The sequence below is a fragment of the Oenanthe melanoleuca genome, chromosome Z (assembly GCF_029582105.1).
Source record: "Oenanthe melanoleuca isolate GR-GAL-2019-014 chromosome Z, OMel1.0, whole genome shotgun sequence".
Lineage (NCBI taxonomy): Eukaryota > Metazoa > Chordata > Aves > Passeriformes > Muscicapidae > Oenanthe > Oenanthe melanoleuca.
Genome location: NC_079362.1, coordinates 23865477 through 23884683, shown reverse-complemented (window position 1 = coordinate 23884683; position 19207 = coordinate 23865477). Strand labels below are relative to the sequence as shown.

Genomic DNA, 19207 nt, shown 5'->3' with positions numbered 1-19207 from the left:
AAGAAAGAAATAGGAAAGCCGTATCTTCTTTAGCATGAGGACCACAGCTCCAGTTCAGGGGAGTCAGGCAGCCCAGAGCCACCTGCCAGCCACCACAGCCACAGGTGAATGTTGCAGTTCTCCTCTCCAGATCCTCATTGAGATTTCAGTTTGAGGCCCTGCATAACTCTGCCTCTTACTGTCAAATGCTAAAATGCTACCACAAGAGAATTTTCATTACATGAAATCAGGCAGAAGGCAGGGACAGAAACTGACGTCACCTGCAGGTTGAAGGTGGAGAGCATGCAGAACTTGAAATGATCTTAAAATTATTTTTCTGTTTTTCTCATGATCATATCATATGGGTTTTAGGGCTTGTTTTCAGTAGTATCTATTTCTCTAAATGCTTTTTCTGGAGAACAGCTTTTAAAAGCTCTTCCTTATGAGCCACAAACTTGGTTTCTGCAAACCATGTGGAATATATGGTAAAACAAAGCAGTCAAGTGAGGAAAAAAGGGAGGGTGAGGACCTTGATTAAAAAATAGAGCATGGCAAGATCCTAATTTCAATTAAATAATGGGATCTCAGGGATAGTGTTGGTGTTGTTAGCTTCCCTCTGAAACTCACATTGGTTTATATCAGCTTATTGATTGTATTCTACTTACAGAAAAATGCTCAAAAATGGTTTTGCAAAACAGATGGTATCATTTAGCAATCAGATACGATTGCTTCTTTACAGCATCTAAAAATTCTCTAAAGAAAATTGTATGCATTTCAAAAAAGAAAACCTATCCCCACGAAAGTAAAACTAAATTGGAGTTTGGGTGAATAACTGGGATAGGAGTGTGTGTGTTTTGACTACTGCAAAAGTTAATTTACAGGGATTGATATGGGGGAGGGATAGGGAAGAGGCAGGGTTGGAAGAAGCCTGAGACCATTTCTGGAATAACACATCATTTTGAGACAGATGAGTGTCCTCGCTGTGGTTTGAACTGAGATTTGAGAGTCCTGAAAGAAGGTCATACAATCCCCTTCTGCACCAGTGCCTCTGATACAAAATGCAGTTAGTTGTTAATCTGTCTCTCAGGGGTATTTTGGAGTTCTCAGATGCTACTCTGACATTTGTGACAGGTGCCATGGAGGCCCAGAATATCTCAGAGTATTGTAGTGAGTCTAAACAGATGTGGTGGATATATGGATTACACAAGGACTGTCTTATTGGAACTAAAAGTGCTACTTTCATATTTCTGTTCTAGGTACTATGTGCAAGTTGTATGTGCGAAGGGGAGTCAGGAGAATAATGAGTACAGATCATTAAAAAAAGATAACAGGTTTTTGAAGTGACATTCCCCCAGGGAAAAGTGATATATAATGATTTGCCCTGTTTGAGAGGTCTGACGGAGGTTGCCAGCTAAGTGGAAAAACAGCATGCCTGCCAAAAGGGGTCATATGCCCAGGGTTCAAGAGCTGATGCATTGTACCTGCAGGGACCCTGCATATTGAGAGGAGAGTGTGCCAGTGTAAAGTGTTCTTGTTGCATCCTGATTTTCTAATAGGTCTTTGTTCAGTGAAAACCAGATGCAATTAACTCAAAGAATATTAATGCTTCCAGGCTTTAATGCAAAAGCTTTATTGAATGGGGGAAGTGGGAATAGGAAGACTGGAGTGCTGGAACCTCTAAGCAGCAATACCCTGACCCCAAGCAAATACAGTTTACCATGCAGAAGAGTCCTTTTGCTGGCATGATTTATGTCATCTGAGAAAGCAGTTTAATTATCCCAGCAGAACACCTCCAAGCTTCTGGATAACATCAATAAATTACAGAGAGACTGTAATCTAAAACCCTGGTCTGAAGGTTCAAAAAATGCAAAAGGAAAGTGTGGAGGGCAAGAGGTCTCAGAGCAGGGTGTTGGAGAAGCTCAAGCTGATCGCCACTGTGGAAAGCCCGTGGCTGTCAGACAACTGGCACTGCTCTCCTTTTCTTCATGTACATCAAATGTACATGTGTACATGTACAGTGTGATGATGGGACTTGGCAATGTCATTGTCTATGTATAAACAACAGCACTGTTTGTAATAAACATGCATATTTCACACTACTGTGCCAGCTCTGCTGTCTATCGAGCCATATGCTCTTGCAGAGGGTGTCTGAACTAATTACAGAATTAAGAAACTGCCTAACTGTGGGATAAGGGGCAGATGTAGCACCCCACTACAGGGACATTCCAGGCACAAGGAGTTTCTGGCCTGAAACACTATGATTTTGTTTGGTGTGTAAAATGGACAGAAGAAGACTGAATTTTCCTTTAAAGCCCTGGCATGATTACTCCCAGGCAAGGAGAAGCAGAAAAACATCCAGGGAGCTCCTCATTCACCTGCTCTAGAGGTTCTTGCAGAACTTTTAGCAGAGGGTGTGGAGGAGAGGGAGGAGGAGAAAGAGGTGCACAGAGAACTGGCTGTGAAGGCAGCCTGTGGAGGTATGCTGGAAAGCCATCAGGATGAGCCCGGAACACGCAGTATTTCCAACAGCACCATTATTTGCCGCACTTATTTTTTAAGTTTAAAAATATTGTGGCATCTTCATTAAATAAACAAATAAATGAATGAATAGAAGGCACACCTGAAACTTTAGTTCTCACACACGGAGCAGGAGCAGGGCTGCCAGCGCGGCAGATGCCCGCCCAGCTGTGCTGGGCTGAGGGACGCTTCGCACCGAATTTACTTTTTAACTTTTCCACCTCGCAGCCTCGGAAGTTCGCGGCAAACATCAGCCGACCCTCCGGAGTACCTTGGCTGCAGAGAGAAGCCGCTCCTGCCCCCGCATTCCCATTGAAATCCCGAGGAAGCGAGCCGTGTGTCCCGCGGGCGCTTGTCCCTCGGTGTCTCTGCCTTGTCCCTGCCTTGTCCTTGCCTTGTCCTTGCCTTGTCCCGCGGGGTCCCTGCCTCGTCCCTGCCTTGTCCCGAGGGGTCCCTACCTTGTCCCGCTTCAGCAGCTCCAGGATGTAGCCGAACCGGGCGCTGTCCGCCGCCTCCATGGCGCGCTCCGGGCGGATCTCCCGGCGGGATCACGCCGGCCCTGCGCCCGGAGCTCTCCCGAGGGCTGTCCTGCTGCCGCTGGCGCTCTGCCCGCCCACCCGCTCGCGGCTCTCGGGATGCTCCCGGGGATCTCGCATCCTGGGGCAGGACTGCCAGGCACCCGGAGGTGCCCCGGAGCACCGCCCCTGGCCGCTGCTGGGATGCCGCGGGAGCGCTTTAAAGCTGGCAAAGTTACACCTACCGGCGTCTCGTCAAATCCCAGAGCGCTGTGTCCGTCGCTGAGCCCCTGGCATCGGGATGCTGCTGGTGCGAGGTGGGCATGCCCCTTCTCAAAGCACAGCTTGCAGTGGATCTGTGCTGAGGAGCAGCAGGGTGCGTTGGTACCCAGGCTCCATCTGGTTTTATTGAATTCTAAGCTTTTGTTTAAATGACAAATTGTGTCTTAACAGAGAACACCTACTAATGTGCATAATTGCATGTATGATCTGCCTCGTGTGTTTGCACTTGGCTGGTCGTGTGGTAACTCAAACATAAAGAAGAAATCTTTCTATTATCTCTTTTTCTTCATCCCAGGCCTGATGCAGCTTCTAGGGATGAGATGGATATAACATGCCTGTATACAATTGTGACAGAAAAACTAGTTCCAGCAACCCGAGCACCCTCCACTGCTTGTTGAATGCAACCCTCAGTCCCACTGAAATGTTCACACCAAGCAGGATCAGCAATCAGATGAAGCACTGCTCAGCCACCCAGACACAGTGGGCAAGGGTGTTGGTGTTTGACATGGGGCAGACATCACATTTCTGCTCCATGCCTCTCCCCACTCCAGGCCTTACATATACCTTGCTTCTGGCAGAGGAACTGCAGTTCACTTCAGCCAGCTCTTTCCTTCCAATTCTGGAGTCAAACTTCCTCATACAGGCAAGGCCTGGGGGAGAGGGACAGGTGGATGGCCAGCCCACTGCTGTCTCACAGTCCTGTTCCAAGCTGAGAGGTGGAAGGTGACAAGCCCTTCTTACGCTGTGGCTATCAGGTAGCCCACGGAGCACATCACCCCTGTGTGGTGAAAACACACCAAAGAGTATTTTATAACAGTATAATGTATCCCCTCGGAGGCTGCATTTCCTAAGATATTGATATAGTAGTAATGTTATCTCAAATTCTCTCTACAGGCTACTCACTGAAATAGTATATCCTTCCTTTCTCGGGATGCAGGACTCATGAATAGCTCGAGACTTTTCTGTTACTGGATATTGTGTAATTATGTATATCAAATGACCCATTAATCAAATAACTCATTATTACGATATAGACAGGCTTTCAGCGCTCCACTTCTTGCTTTTGTGCAAAAAGCCCAGGAATAAACAATGGACAGTGGCACTGGGGACAATCAGATGTCATCACCCACACAGCTGAGAAATCCTTCATATATAATTTAGCTGAGTGTGAGATATTTTCCTTCCTGATTGCAGCTCACCAAATGGCAGTCATGTAGGAAATTTTCACTACTGTAATTTCTTTGTGCCAGTGTTGAGTGCTGGCTGAGGCTGGGACAGGGACAGCCTGAAGGAATACCTTGCTTGTCCCAAGCTGCTAAAGTCCAGCAGCCATCTGCAGGAACCCGTGTGGGTGGCAGCTCTGCTGTGTCACAAAGAAGGGTGTGCCACGATGCCAGTGTGAATCTCCAAACGTTAACCAGCACCAGGAACAAACATACCTTTGACCCTGTGGCTCGGTAATGACAGGCTGTGTGAAAAGGCAGGGAATTTACAGCCCTTTGTGCCCCACAGCACAAGCTGCTCACTCCACTGGAACCCTTTCAGCAGAAGGCACACCTGCATCTGAATCTCTCTGCAGCTTTGTCATGTTTAGGTAAAGCAACTCCCAAAAACCATCAGCCAAAGTATGTGAGACAAGAGTCTCCTCTGGTGCATACACCATAGATCTGCTCCAAATCAGAGTTTTGTCTTGTGTTCTTTAGCCACAAACCATACCAGTACGCTGAACTATGTGCTCTGAATTTCTGGCTGCTGTCTTTTTTTTTTTTTCTTCAATAATTGTATTTGGGTTGTGGGTTTTCTATTTCTGCCAAACCTTGTAGGTTCTGGTCAGCCTGAACTGTAATTCAAGGACTTAAGCAAAAAATGGATGATTCCTTGTTCCTCTTCCTTCACCTCCTCCTGTCCCACTTCCATAAATTGATAAATGTAAATGCAAATGTAAAGAGATGTAAATGTAGCTTAAGTCATGAAATCAGCCAGGGCAAGAAGGATATAGGAGAAGATGGAAGAAGCTGATGGTTCTTTCATGATCTCTTCCTGGAGTGGTTTTGTTTCAGGATTAGCTCTGTTAGCACTCCAGGTTCAGATGGCTGCCAGTGATAGTAAAGCATGAGGAAACCACTTTTGCATTGATTTCACAGCTTCAGCAATGGCATCCTCCCAAGCAGCACTCTCTGCCATCAGCCCTGCAGAAAAGTGTTTTTCTGCAAGTCCAGCAAGCCTGAGCAGAGCCTTCTGGACAGCTCAGCATCGTTTACACAAGGTCTCTCCACTAGACTAGTTAGGCACTGGGACTATCTTCTGCAGAAGATGTGGATTCCTGCAGCCATTCTGAGGGCTCCTGTTTACTTCCCCTTGGATAGCAGGCAGCTTGTGCTAGCCTTTGTCTTGAGTGGCAGAAGGCTGACAGGGGAATGTGCACTTGGAAGGCTGTGGACAGATGGAGATTTGCATTGCAGCTGGTGGCCCAGGGACTTTCACCCCTCTCAGTAACTGATGGCTGTGTTTTACACAACCTTTACTGAGGTGGGCTGTGTGCTGAAAATAGCTCCTCACCTGTTCCACATAAATCCAAGATATGAAACTGCTTTTTGTACTCTTCCTTCTTTTGTTCCGGCTTTTACGTCAGTTCCTCTCTGAGGAACCAGGATGTCTGAAAACCAATTCAAACCTTCTGTTGTTGTGAAATTACCTAAGAGTATGTCATATTGTTTAAAGTGAAACATACAAGATCATATTTGTTATCTGTTACTTAAACTTGAAGCAGGTCTCCAAAAAAATAAGGATACCAGTCAGATTATCAAATTATATAAACTAATTGGTATAATTTTGCATCAGTGGAAAAACTGGTCCTGTATTTCAATCCTGAAATGCCATGCAACACAGGGTTCTGTTGTTGCATGTTGGTACACAAATTAAAACACAAAGGAAATTTGTGTTCTCTGACCTGTGAATTATGTTGATTCTCCCAGGACAACAGTGACAGCTCTAGGTTTTCTCTTTGATTTCCTTCTCTGTCTTAGTTGACTTCTAAACCAAATCTGAGCAGTGAAGCCTACTCAGATGCTTTTGTCTTTCAGTTCCCCTAGGACAGTGAGGTATTTTCCCATTTCCATTGCACAGGGAATCCAGTCATGCACATGTCCTCAGTAGCAGTCTAGCACCACAGTGGGGCTGGTCTCCTCCCACTGTGCTCCTCTAAATGCACTTGAACTTATTGGCCATCATCAGCTGGGGAAATCTACTTAAAAGGTGTTTGAAACCAGTTGCAGGTGGTGATATGGTTAAGGGCTAGCACAAATTATTCAGTGCAGAGGAGAGAAAGAGCACTTCCATTTTATAACATGCAGGGGGCAAATGGATCCGTGTGGATGTCCTTTCATCTCAGATGACTCCTATGTCACTGAACAGTGAAAAAAGGTGGTGTTAAAAATAGTAGAAAACTGTGCTAGTATTCAGCATGAAATGCTTCACTGTTGAATTGTACATGTGAGCAAACGTTTGAAATCAGGGGAAAAACAACCTCCTAAATGTGAGTGTGCGTGTCTCTGGTAAAGACTGTGACCTGCTTTTACTCTCAGAACAGCCTTCAGAGGCCTGCATCCAGCTTGAGTAATACGAAAGAGAATCCATGTGAATAGTTTATGAATTTTATATAAACTCCTTCCTTCTGCAGGGAGTGATGTAGATGTGAACTGTCACTGGCAGAAATAAAAATTTCCATGAAACAGATGAGACCAAACTATTTCAAAGAACACTGTACTTCATGCAGACCTAAACCTCTCCTTGCAATAAACCCCATCTCTATAGATTTTCTAAGCACCACAAGATCATTTATCCCCCCCCATTTTTTCCCTCACCTGTGCTGCTCGGGGGCAAAACAGAGAAGAAAAATTTTCCAAAGTCTCTTGACAAGCAGTCAGAAAACCGTCTGCTCCTGCATCTCTTCTACATTTTAACTGAGATCCCTTTCAGGATGGCAAACTCCTGCACCCTCACCCTGACAACCATGTTTAAATTCTCTCAGTATTCAGATTTAGCCTGGGATCCCCAGGTCTCTCACTTGATGCAGCTGCCAAATCACACCTTTCTTCTGGACAGTTTGATTTTTACCCTTTCAATGTCTCTAAACTTCTTTAGTGATCTAATTTTTACTGCCCCCCCCCATTCCCCAATGAACTGAAACAGGGTTTTATTTATTTTTTATATGTTTTAATCTAATAGAAAATAGCAAAAACATGAAGTCACTAAACACATAGGATTTACTTGGCCAATAAATAACAGGGGATGCTGATGCAGTTCTGCTGCTCCTCTGTGGTTAACACAACCTACTTGAAGGAAGGTTTTCACCCTTTGCTTTACCTTTCATTTTCCTTACTTCTGGCTGTATGTTCTTGGGCACAGGCAAATGTATAAATAAAATTTATACATTTAATTTTATAAATAAAATTAAAAAGTTAATTCCCAATCCATTATATACTGTAGCCAGATATTTTGTGCTCAGACCTTTTTGACACTGGAGATACCTATCTCTAGGCTTTTTGTCTTGGTGCCTTTAAAGACTGTTACAGTTCCATTAATATATTCATTCAATATTTTTGAGACACAAGCTACAAAATAAAGTATAGAGAGAAAACTGAGTCTGTTTGAAAAATTATCTTTATGTATGATTTCCTCCTAGCCTGTCCCATGTGATACCAGCAGAGTGTCACATGCCCCTGGGAACAAACTCATTTAAAAAATATGGGTTAAGTATGTAGACATTATTAAAATTTAATGCATTGAGTACATTATTAGATATTTATGAGGAATAAGCTAAAGTACATAATTATGCATACCATGAATATATCATGTAATTGCCATTTTTGTTGCTACTTCACTTAATCAAGTTGGATAATGCAAAGAGAATTTGGGCTATCTAGATTTTTAACAAATATCAATTAAGCAAAACACAGCAAGCTTGAGTCTGTTAATTTACTGATTCTATTCAGTTACTTTAAACAATGTGTCTAATGAAGAAATCGGAGACATGCAAATCAGAGAAGGATAAGTGAAAGATGAGCGCTGCTGAGATCTGCATGCAAATATCATGTATGTTTTAGAAATTCTGTGTGTTTTGAAAAAGGGGCAGGTCTGTAAGTGTAAAGGCTCTGAAGAATGAAGCATAGACATGAAAGCTTTTTAGGCCCAGCTGGCCTTCAGAGACTAGTACACCCTTCTACAAAGCCTGTCCAATTCATGCCTTCGAGGTTTAAGTGTGTCAGCTGGGCTCCTGCACTTTTATTTCAGCTTAATAGTTCAGCTTAACTATACCAGGATTAGGTTTGAGCTAACTTTCCTTTTTCAAAACAGCATGCTGCGCTCCTACAATGAAATTCATCCCCTGCATTTAGCTGTGGGTTAATGAAGTCTTAAATCCCCTCTGAAGGTGGATTGAGCTCCCTGCAGACCGACTTTGCGCGGAGCGAGGCGGATGCAGATCCTGCTGTGCCCAAGGGCTGCCCCTCCCAGTGTCACACAGCACCTTACCTGTGTGCCCAGCATCTGAGGCTCTCCTGAGCCCCCACACCAACAGCTCCATTTAGCACCAGCCCCAGCATCAGCACTGAGGCAGTGCCGTGCTGCTGGAGTGCGTGCCTGCAGGAGCACTGGCTCTGCTGCCCTGGGCAGGCAGCGCCGCACTGCTGAGAGCTCCTGCACCTCCTTCCTCCTCTCAAGGCTGACAAAGGCTCTGGTGACCTGTCAAAGAAAAGGTGGCTCCAACAAAGTTGGCTTGTGTATATCAAGGGATGAGCACCACAGAGCAAAAGGTCAGAAATGTCACTTGGGGGAGTTTGTCTGAAATCACTGCAAAGAAAATTGTTCCTTTTAGTGCTAATAAAAAGCCAAGGGTGGAGTGCAGTGACACTCTTGCTCCCTAGTCCTGTGGTGTGGAGTGTGGAGAGGTGGTGCATACATTTGTCCTGGATCTGAGATTGATGCTAAGGCTGGCTAGCAGCATTTGGGGTCCAAACCCCCAAATTGTGACTCTGCCTGGCCCCCAGGTGTGCTGCTATGCAGGACAAACAAAGCACCATGAGGTGCAGAGCCAGCACAGGGTGCAGAGCAGAAAGCCATGGCTCCAGGTGCTGTCCCACAGGTACCACTGAGCAAAGTGAGCTGTTGCCAGCCTTGCTGTGTGACCTTGGTTCTCTTCATCTCACGGGTCACAGGCAGAAGCACTCACTCATGATGTGAGTCCCTGCCATGGGCCCACAAGTGCTACTCACTCTTCTGGAGTTTGTAGAAAATTGAATCTCTCTGGATTCCCATGCAAATTTATTTTCATTCCTTCGACTTCTACAGACTGCTTGACATCTACAGCAGCTCTCATCAGCATACCTGGAAGAGCCTCCCTGATGCAGCAGCCTGACTGAGTGGAACAGACTTCCCTCCAATTCAGTTACAACACACTGAATCCACAGAGGCACACTCACTTTGCCCTGCTGGGAGAGGAAAGTCAAATGCATGTTAGTGTGCCAAGGGTGACCCCTCTCAATGCCCTCCCCAAATAAATCCTTGTCAGGCAAGGATTTCAAAGAAGTTAGACAAACTCACACTAGGTTGGAATATTGCATTATTCATTACATTTTTACTGCATTTATGTTGAACTGAGGTATGTAAAATGATGGCAGAATGGACATTTTACCCCAGTTTAATTTTTTTTACCATTAGTATAAAATAAACAAGAATAATCTGCTCCTGACTGACAGCAGTAGATGAGCAGAAGTGTTTAGGCTAGATCTGTCTCAGCCCCTAAGACAAGGCACATCTAAAGTGCCTGAATCTTCATTTGCCAGTGTTTCCAGAGCACAGAACCTCACTGAAGTGACCAAGGTTGGGGCATTTAGCTATTTAAAAAGTTATTAAAAAAAAAAAAAAAAAAAAAAGGAAAAGGCTTGTTTTACATTCTCATTGATCCCAAATCCAACCAGCACCAAAAAGCACCAGAAAGCTCAGTTTGTTCTGACAGGACAAGTGGCCTGTGGGTAGTTGGAGTAGGCTGGGCAGCCACTAAGGGGATGGGAGGGGGGTCCAGCCCAGACTGGCTATCATATCAACAGCTGCTGCAGAATTTGATTTCCTTTTATAGAAGGGAAACTGTGGGAACTGTTGCTCTCCACAGTCAGTGGAGCCTTTGGCTTAAAAAGCTGCTCTCCCTGGGGAACAGACGCTACGCAACATCTCAAATGCCTGCATGTTTGCTCAGGCTTCTGCTGGACCAAAAACAGTGTGCTTGTGCTTGCTTTATGCAGGACCTGCCTTTCCTGTGGCCTCAGGACCATGGCTTGGAGTCACAGGAGATGAGGAAGCCTGCAGCAGACCCGAGAGGCTGCAGGCAGAGGGTGAGGGCAGTGCAGTGTTTGACCATCCCAGGGAAGAGGCAGAAATGTGTACGCAGAGCTCAGTGCCTGCTGTGCACGGGCCCTGAGGGGCAGAGCAAGGCTTGGATGCCTGGCTGGTCTGTGCTGGTGGCCACTGAGCTCAGTAGCTGTCACAGGGCTGGGGAACAGCTTTCCCACTGATTGCTGCCGTTCCCAACTCGTGCTCAGAGCTGGCAATGCCCCTCAGCAGAAGGAATGAGCATCCTGGGCAGAGTAAACACATGCCTCTGCTGTTCACTCCTTCCTGCATTTAATATAAGCTAGGATAAACCAGGGCTGGCAGAAGGGAAGGGGTGAGGACTTGTCTTATGGCCAGGGAAGCTCACCTTATTAACTCAGTTAACACCTTTTCTTTAGATGCCCATCACCACAGTCCTCACTTGTACCAGCAGCTCCTCATCCTGTAGAATAAAGTTGTTTGAGGCTGGAGGTTTTTTACACTGAAAACAGATGTCGAGGCATGGAGCCATCAGAAAAATTTGGTGGTAGTAGCAGTTTGCACAGGAAGCTATCTATAGCAACTGGGAAGTCACAGAGGGCACGTTATCACCGTCCTGCAGGACTCACTCTGGCCACACACAGGGAGTTATATATAGAGCTGCATACAGAAATACAGAAGAGCTCTGTGCCTGTGCTGGGAAGCTTCACCAGGTCTTCTCTTGAGCAGACCTTGGCCTCACCAGAGAGCAGCGTATTTCAGAGGATATTTTGGAAGATGCTGGCCAGCGAGTGCCTCTCGAGGGCAGCTGATCTGTGAAGTACAAATGTACAGATCAGAGTGCATGTATGCCCAATCTAGCCAAGATTTCTGATTTCCTCTGAAGTATTTTTGTGATATTTATAGACACTTTCCCATCTATGTACCTCACAGACTGGCACTACAATAAACTGTCCCACCAGAGCAAAACTCTCCCTGGTTTAAGAATTCACAGGTTAGGGGTTCAGGGGAGGTAGTGTGCTGTTAAAAAAAATAAAATAAAGTGGAATCCAAGGAACTGTAAGTAAGTCCACTAAAATGCCCCAAGGCAGGATAAAATGTCCCTACACCATGCCAAATAATTCTTAGTCTAACCTGTTGTGCAAGAGCACCCCTGACAAATGCACCAGAGCAACAGGTTTATACAGATGATACCTTTCCACAGGTTGACAGGCTCTGAATTCAAAGGAGATTTTAATGATAAAATAAGCAGAATGGATTTTGGGACAAAGATGGAGATGCAACTTGCAATAAGTGAGCTTATTTTAGTAAGACTTGGCTGTAATTTAACGAAGGTTGCTAAACAAAGACTTCTGGACAGCAAAACAGCAAATGAATATAGCTCTGTGCTTAGGGGAACCTTTAAATCATACAAAGGCAGCATGCAACTTCAACAGCAGACTTGCATGTTAGCTTCCTAGGCAGCATAAGCACTTGTCCCACAAGCACTCATGAAAGGTGATAAACCACAGAAGAACTCCCTTGACTTCTGTAATTTTCACTTCAAATTTTTCTTTTGCAGATTTCACATAAAAGGATAGGGTGGGATCCTCCCTCCCAGGGTGAGGCAGAGCCTTTGTCTCATGTCTGGAGCAAAGGGAATAGCAGGAGAGTTCTGGATGGAAGCCCAAGCTGGATCCTGTAGAAATAGCCTCATGAAAGCCTCCACGCTCTTCCAGATCCAAGGTGATGCTCCAGGGGTGCACAGGTGTGGTGGGTTGACCTGGGATGGGCACCAGATATCTACCAAGCCACCATCACTGTCCTTCCTAGCTGGACAGGAAAGGGAAAATAAGATTGAAAAGGTAAGACAGTTTACTAAAGCAAAAGTGAAAGTTTCCTCATGCACAAGCAAAGAGAAAAAAATAGGTTTATTCTCTACATCCCACTGGCAAGCCATATTCAGCCACTGCCAGAAAAAAGGCTTCAGCACCTGGATTGGTTGCTCCAGAAGGCAAATATAGTAAATAAAAAATGTCCCCCTTCCTCCTCTTTTTCTTATCTTTATATCTGAGCAGATGTAATATGCTATGAAATATCCCTTGGGTCAGTTTGGGTCAGCTGGCCTGGTTGTGTCTTCCCCCAGAGCCTCACCCAGCCTACTGATGGGGCAGGCAAGAATGCTGGGGAGACACTGCTGATGCTGCACCAAAGCACCACTGGGTTACCAGCACCTTTCCAGCCACCAGTGCAAAGCACAGCACTGTGAGGGCAGCTAAGGGAAAACCAACTCAGCCAGACCTGACACAACAGAGTAGCTCCTGATCCTCGTACCAGGGCTTGGTTATCATCACTGTTAGGAGTTAACATGGAAGCCACTTTCATAAGCAGGCTAAAATTGTCAAAACACAGCTGCTACATTCATATCTCCCTCCTCACATTTGTGAATTTAATATAAACAACTTATGTGGCAAGTTGAAAGCTCTTTCTGGAACATTTTTAATTCTTCAATTGAGAGAGTGAAGATTGTTATTACACAGATTTCTTCTTCCTCGATGAACTTTCTCTTTTTACTGCAAGTCAGGGCCATATTCTTCCTCAGAATCTGACTTGTTCTCCAGTGGTAGCAGCTTGTCCAGTCCAGTCCAGTCCAGTGCCATTTTCAAGTACAGAGCCTGTACCACCAGATCAACGTTTCAAAGGATGCCAGTCTCACCTTGGTGGAAGGCAAGATCATGGAGCAAATTCTTCTAGATATTATGCTAAGGCATGTGGAAAATAAGCAGTGATTTGTGACAGCCAGCCTTCACTAAGGGCAAATAGTGCCTGACAATTTTTGTGACCTTCTGAAATGGGCTTAGACTGATGGGTGTGGAAAGGGCAACTGACATCATATATGTGGATTTGTGCAAAGCCTTTGACACTGTCCTCTGTAACATCCTTGGCCTAAACTGGAGAGGGTGAACCACTCAATGGATAAGGAATGGGCTGTATAGTCTCACTCAAAAGAGCTGTGGTCAACCCTGAACGCCTAGGTAGGGACCAGTGATGTGGTCAGTGTGTGGTCAACCCCTTGTGCAGGGGCTGGTATTGGGACTGGCACTGCTCCACATCCCTGTGGGCAGCAAGGACAGTGGGAATGAGAGAACCCTCAGCAAGTGTGCCAGTGACTCTGAGCTGCTTGGTGCTGTCCACACACCAGAAGGAAGGGAGGGCATCCAGAGGAACATAGGCAGGATTGAGAAGAGGGCTTGTTCAAACCTCATGGAGTTTAGTGCAGCCAAGTGGAAGATCCTGCAGACAGGAGTAGAGGCTGGGCAGAGAATGGATTGAGAGCAGCCCGGTGAGCAGGACTGGCGGGTGCTGGTGGGTGAGAGGCTGGACATGACCCAGCCATGGGCACTCACAGAACAGAAAACCAAACATGTCCTCAGCTGCATCCAGAGCAGCGTGGGCAGGGGAGGGAGGGGATTCTGGCCCTCTGCTCTGCTCTAGTGAGATCCTATTTGGAGAGCTGCATCTATCTCTGACATCCTCAACATAAGAAGGACATGCACCTTTTGGAGTGCGTCCAGAGGAGGCCATGAAGATGGTCAGAGGGCTAGAATATCCCTCCTGTGAAAACAGGCTGAGAAGGGGTTGTTTGATCTGGGAAGAAGGTGGCTCTGGGGAGACCTACAGCAGTAGGAGTATTTCCAGTACCCAAAGGGACCCTACAAAAAAGTCAGAAACGGCTTTTTACAAGTGCATGTAGTGACAGGACAAGGGAGAATGGATTAAAACAGAGAGAGTAAATATTAGGAAAAAATTCTCCACTGTGAGGGTGGTGAGGCACTGGGAAAAGGTTTGCCCAGAGAAGGTGTGGATGCCCCATCCCTGGAACTGTTCAAATATAGGTTGGATTGGGCTGATCTGGTGGGAGGTCTCCCTGCCCACAGCTGGGGGTTGGATCAGATGATTTTTAAGGTCCCTTCCAATTCAGACCATTCTATGACGTTCTCATGATGTAGTTATCAAACAAGGCACTTTTCCAGTGCCTCAAAAATAAAGCAGTAGTGTCAGGGTTTGCTGCCTTTGGTGGGTTCAGCTTGAAAACCTCTGTGCCCTTGGGAAGACAGGTCCTCACTCAGAACGTGTAACTTGGAAAAAAAGACATAACAAAAGCTACAGTTCAAAAGAAATTAGAGTTTTACCTCCGTTTCCCAACAGTTCATTGATTTTTATTAAACTCAGAAACTGATCAGGCAAATAGAGACCAGGAACACAAAAGCTTAAAAACGGTGAATGGAAAGTGTAAATTTACAACATACTGTAACCACTTCAGTGGAGTAATTTAATAACCATTTAGTATAAAGATGTTGAGACTATCTTTTTCATCCAATGTCATCTGAAGTGAGGAAAACTTTTTAAGTGGTCTTTTCTTGCAAAAGCAAAAGAAGAGTTTTTCAGAACCACCACAGTATTTAACATCAACGTAAACACACCAATAATCTCATTCAACTGATGAATTTTGGAGATGTCTCATATTTAGTTACAGCAATAGCATCTTCTTACCTAGGGCCTCTCTGCTTCTTATGCATGTCCTGACATCTCTTTGACCTCCACAGGGACACTGACAGCAGTGTTTCTCCAAAATGCTATGAGATGGGCTGCCCATAAAAGGCTCTGACTTTGGAAATCACTGTTTCTTCCCTTTTATATCAGGCAACCCCATACTGAATGGCTCACTAGGCAAAAACTTGAAATGTATTTTTTAGGGAACACAACAGTTTCTACAGAGTATTTGATTTTTATACTGGCATCCATGGAGAAAGCACATTTGATACAGCTTCTTTAGCTGCTCTCAGGTAGTCTTTTACCTTGGCCAATAGAGCATAGAGCAAGGTACTGTTAATATGTGATTCAGCACTGGTACTTCAGGTATTTCTGCAATACCCAATTAACTTGCTAGTTTTTTTCAGCGAGGATGATTGTTCCACTTAGAAAAAACAGTTCTCAATATGAAAATGTATAAATACAACCATGCTTGGAAGCAGCCTTCCAAAGTGGTGTTACTGTATCTGCCAGCAGCTATATACAGACCAAGTGGGCCTGAAAGCCCTAACGTGACAATGTTTAAATCCCCAGCCCTCAGATCCTATGGAAAAGATACATTTGACCTCCTTTGTTCAACGTATCATTTTAAAGCTGTTTGTCTGGAAAAGAAACTTGGGCAACACATAGTTTGGGATAGTTTCAGATAGGACAGAGGCACTCACATTTGTCAGCCCGATAACCAAGTGATTTTATATGGTAAAGTCATTTAATGCATTAATTTCTTATGTAGGTTCAGGCTCAGCAATGTAAAGCTGTGGTTAACACAAAATTATTAGAGGTAGGTAATAATCACATGATTTACTTTTTCTAGCTACATTTAAACTTCACAGTTCACATTTAAGTTTTAGCTCTATTTTGATGTATCCCCTTTAAAAGTGATTTTAGGTTATGGATTTCTGTGAAACTCTTGTTCACTAATTTCTCATTTAAAATTTTTCTAGTCAGAAGACACAATAAACCACAAAAATCAGAGAGGCAATTCAATACACTCAGGATCCAAATGTCTGCTATACAGGAACATTCATCATTGTTTGCCTGACATCAGTTGGGACATTTGGAATGACAAAGCATGAATGCCGTGTTGGTTATTAGTACAGATTTTTGTCAACTTAAAAAAAGATTAAAGAATTCAAAAGAATTAAAGTAATTAGATACTCAGTGTGAGGTGAAAACATATTTATTTTATGGCCTTCATCAAACTTTGGGAGTTAACAAGAAACAAATACACCTCATGCAATGTTTGGGAAAGGCTAGCTCTGCTGTCAACATGCAGCCTGAAAAGATGTTGCAAAATAACTGGAGGCCAAGGAGGTAAGAAACATAAAATCCATATAAAGAACCCAGGGTAGTTTACAGATACAGAAAACATAGCAAGAAATGTTACCTGCTTTTTGAGGCAGATAACTAAATTACTTGCCATGAGAATTTTTCTTGTCCACATAATATGATTTTTCACTGTTATCCCCATAGTATGATTTTTCATTATTTTTTTCACATGATTTTTCATGATTTTTTTATGTTATCCCCATATTTTCTGCTGAGGGACTCTAATGTCCCTCACAGAGACAATCTGGTAACTCAGGATCCATTGTTTAGGATTGTGCAGTGGATTTGCCTCATGATAATCAAATACATACTTTTTCATGAAGCTAAGAAAGAACAAATATTTAGGCTGTTTCCCAGCAGAGACTAAGAACACCTTATTCAACTCTTCAGAAATTCAAAGCTATTCCCTCTACCAGGGAAAAAAACTCAAAGATGATTCACTAAGGTGAACCAAAGGTGGTTCAGCAAGGCAGAGAAGCACTGGTAGGGATGGGTAGCTACAATTACATCTCATCCCCATTGTAACTACACCACGTACCAAAAACCCACCCTATCCTACCATGAAGTCAATTTGTGGCCACCATCTCACATAAAGACAAGAAAATACCATGCTTTTTTGGTCAATTTTTACTTCAAGATTTTTGTTGTTTGGTTTTAAATGGGCCTTCATCTAGATGGACCCCCATGACCTAAGAGATTTCTGCTCAGGGAAGCTACATCAGCCTTTGCTGACCAACATTCCATTAAGCCTATTCAGGAAAATGGGATTCCCACAGGAACTGCTGTAGTTAGTCCCCTATGTGGCAGATCCTCTCTTTTAGGTATCTGGCTAGTTCTTTTTACTTGTGACCGCATTTCTGGTCATATCAGCATGTGGGCAATAAAACCAATTCCCAAGCTCTACCTTTGTCCCTTAACTCCTTCATATTTTTGAGTCAGTACCTTTCTTTTGCTCCCTAATCTTACCCTAGGCAGCTCAAATCCTTTCCACCAGTTTGGTTCCATTATTACTCCACATTCTTTGCTCTTGCCTCCAGCCTCAGTGTCTCCCAGTTCTCATTTCTCCTACTCTACAGTAGTCCTACTCAAGCACCTCATCCCCACTCTCCAGAACTAACCTCATACTTCTCCTGGTTCCAACCCCTATGGACTTCCTAGTTTTTCCAACAATTGAGTCTCTCCTCCTCCAAGTAAAGTGTCTACTGGGATATGTCTAGATCACACAGCTTACCCTGCTCCTCCTGTGCTTTAGTGATAAAGATCTGCTCTTGCTCAGGCAGATCTCTATCACTAGTTATGCTCCCATATAAATCAATCTGCTATAGAAATAAAATGTATTTAGGTAGGAAGGCTGCTATGGGTTTGGACAATGGGATTGTTCTGATAGCCTAAAGATACCTACTGGACTTCTCTGGCATGTGTTAGGCAGCTACCTAGTTAAACTACACTACCCTTTTCACTTGCCCTGCATTGCAAGACAGGAATCATGTTTATCCCCAAAGCTCTTTCTGCTGGCCAAAATGGTCTACACATCCTGTCTCTTTGGACTCAGCAGTGGCAAATGGTGCACCTAATCTGTTTTAAGAAGTCTTCAGCTGTCTTTGGAACCTTTAGGAAAAAAAAAGTGCTGTTAATGACTGGCAAGTAGAAAGACATTGTGGTGTCTACTGAATGAACAAACTGACCTGCCACAAACACACCAGCTGCAAAGTTACTTGCTTCAACTCTGAACAGCACTTCAAGCATACAAAGTAAGGCACTAGTAAAGCACAAAAGAAGCTGAGAATGTTAATCATTACTCTAATTTTAACAACTTCAATGTATTGCAAAGGTTTGTCTTTAGAAGCAGGTTCTAATGCTACTCTTGCATACAGGTATGCTTCCAAAAGACTGGGCTGAATATCTCTTAATGACACACATCAATATGCCACATTCTTAGTGAACTTCTCATGAAGAAACTATTTCAGATGAAAACTCTTTGTCTGGCTAACAATCTACTGCATCTGTGTAAAACCTACTCAGAAGAATTATGAAATCCACTTAGTAAGGCCACACAACTTTAAAAGTCCAGTATATTGAATAAAATAATTTTATTTGTATTTAATTAATTTGTTCGTGAAAAACAAAGTTTATGGAATCTGAAAGTTGATAATAGGTAACTTTTAACTGAGACTTAATATGAGAGATTCTCTACCCAAAAATATGTCAAACAGTAAGATTATAAAGAACTTCAATGTTCTGTGCTATACTGTATGATATGTAAACAGTTTTGAAAATACTCCCCATTATATAGTTTGACACAGTATGCACAAATTTAAAAAAATAAAATTAAAATGAAGTTTAAATGCCTCAAGGGATTTCTCAGAAGTAAAGCCATCTGAAAAGCCATTTACAGTCTGCGGTGACAAACTTCTATATAAACAAAATATTCCCCTTTTCACAATGCAGAATAACCTGCTGAAGGCAACTCCCTATATCAAAGTGATGCCAGCAACACAGATCTGATTGTATGACTCCAGCACTTAAAAGAGCACATTGGTTATGCATGGCTTTTAACCCTGGGCTACAATTATGCTACCAGAACTAAATTCAAGTCTAAATCAGTCATGTAGAGAGGTGTGTGCCATCTGAACGCTGTTTAAAGTCCG

The 19207-nt window shown here is 43.8% G+C and overlaps 2 protein-coding genes across 2 annotated transcripts in view; both read right to left on the bottom strand.

Moving 5' to 3' along the window:
• Positions 1-3176, bottom strand: part of TRIM36 (tripartite motif containing 36) — a 34578-nt gene extending 31402 nt beyond the window's left edge. Inside the window, exon 1 of the mRNA XM_056514308.1 lies at positions 2955-3176. Coding sequence (XP_056370283.1) covers positions 2955-3014 — 60 coding nt within the window. The 5' untranslated portion in view covers positions 3015-3176. The remainder of the gene's footprint in view (positions 1-2954) is intronic.
• An 11635-nt stretch (positions 3177-14811) lies between these two features.
• PGGT1B (protein geranylgeranyltransferase type I subunit beta) overlaps positions 14812-19207 on the bottom strand; it is a 35891-nt gene continuing 31495 nt past the window's right edge. The window contains 1 exon segment of the mRNA XM_056513083.1: positions 14812-19207. Coding sequence (XP_056369058.1) covers positions 19164-19207 — 44 coding nt within the window. The 3' untranslated portion in view covers positions 14812-19163.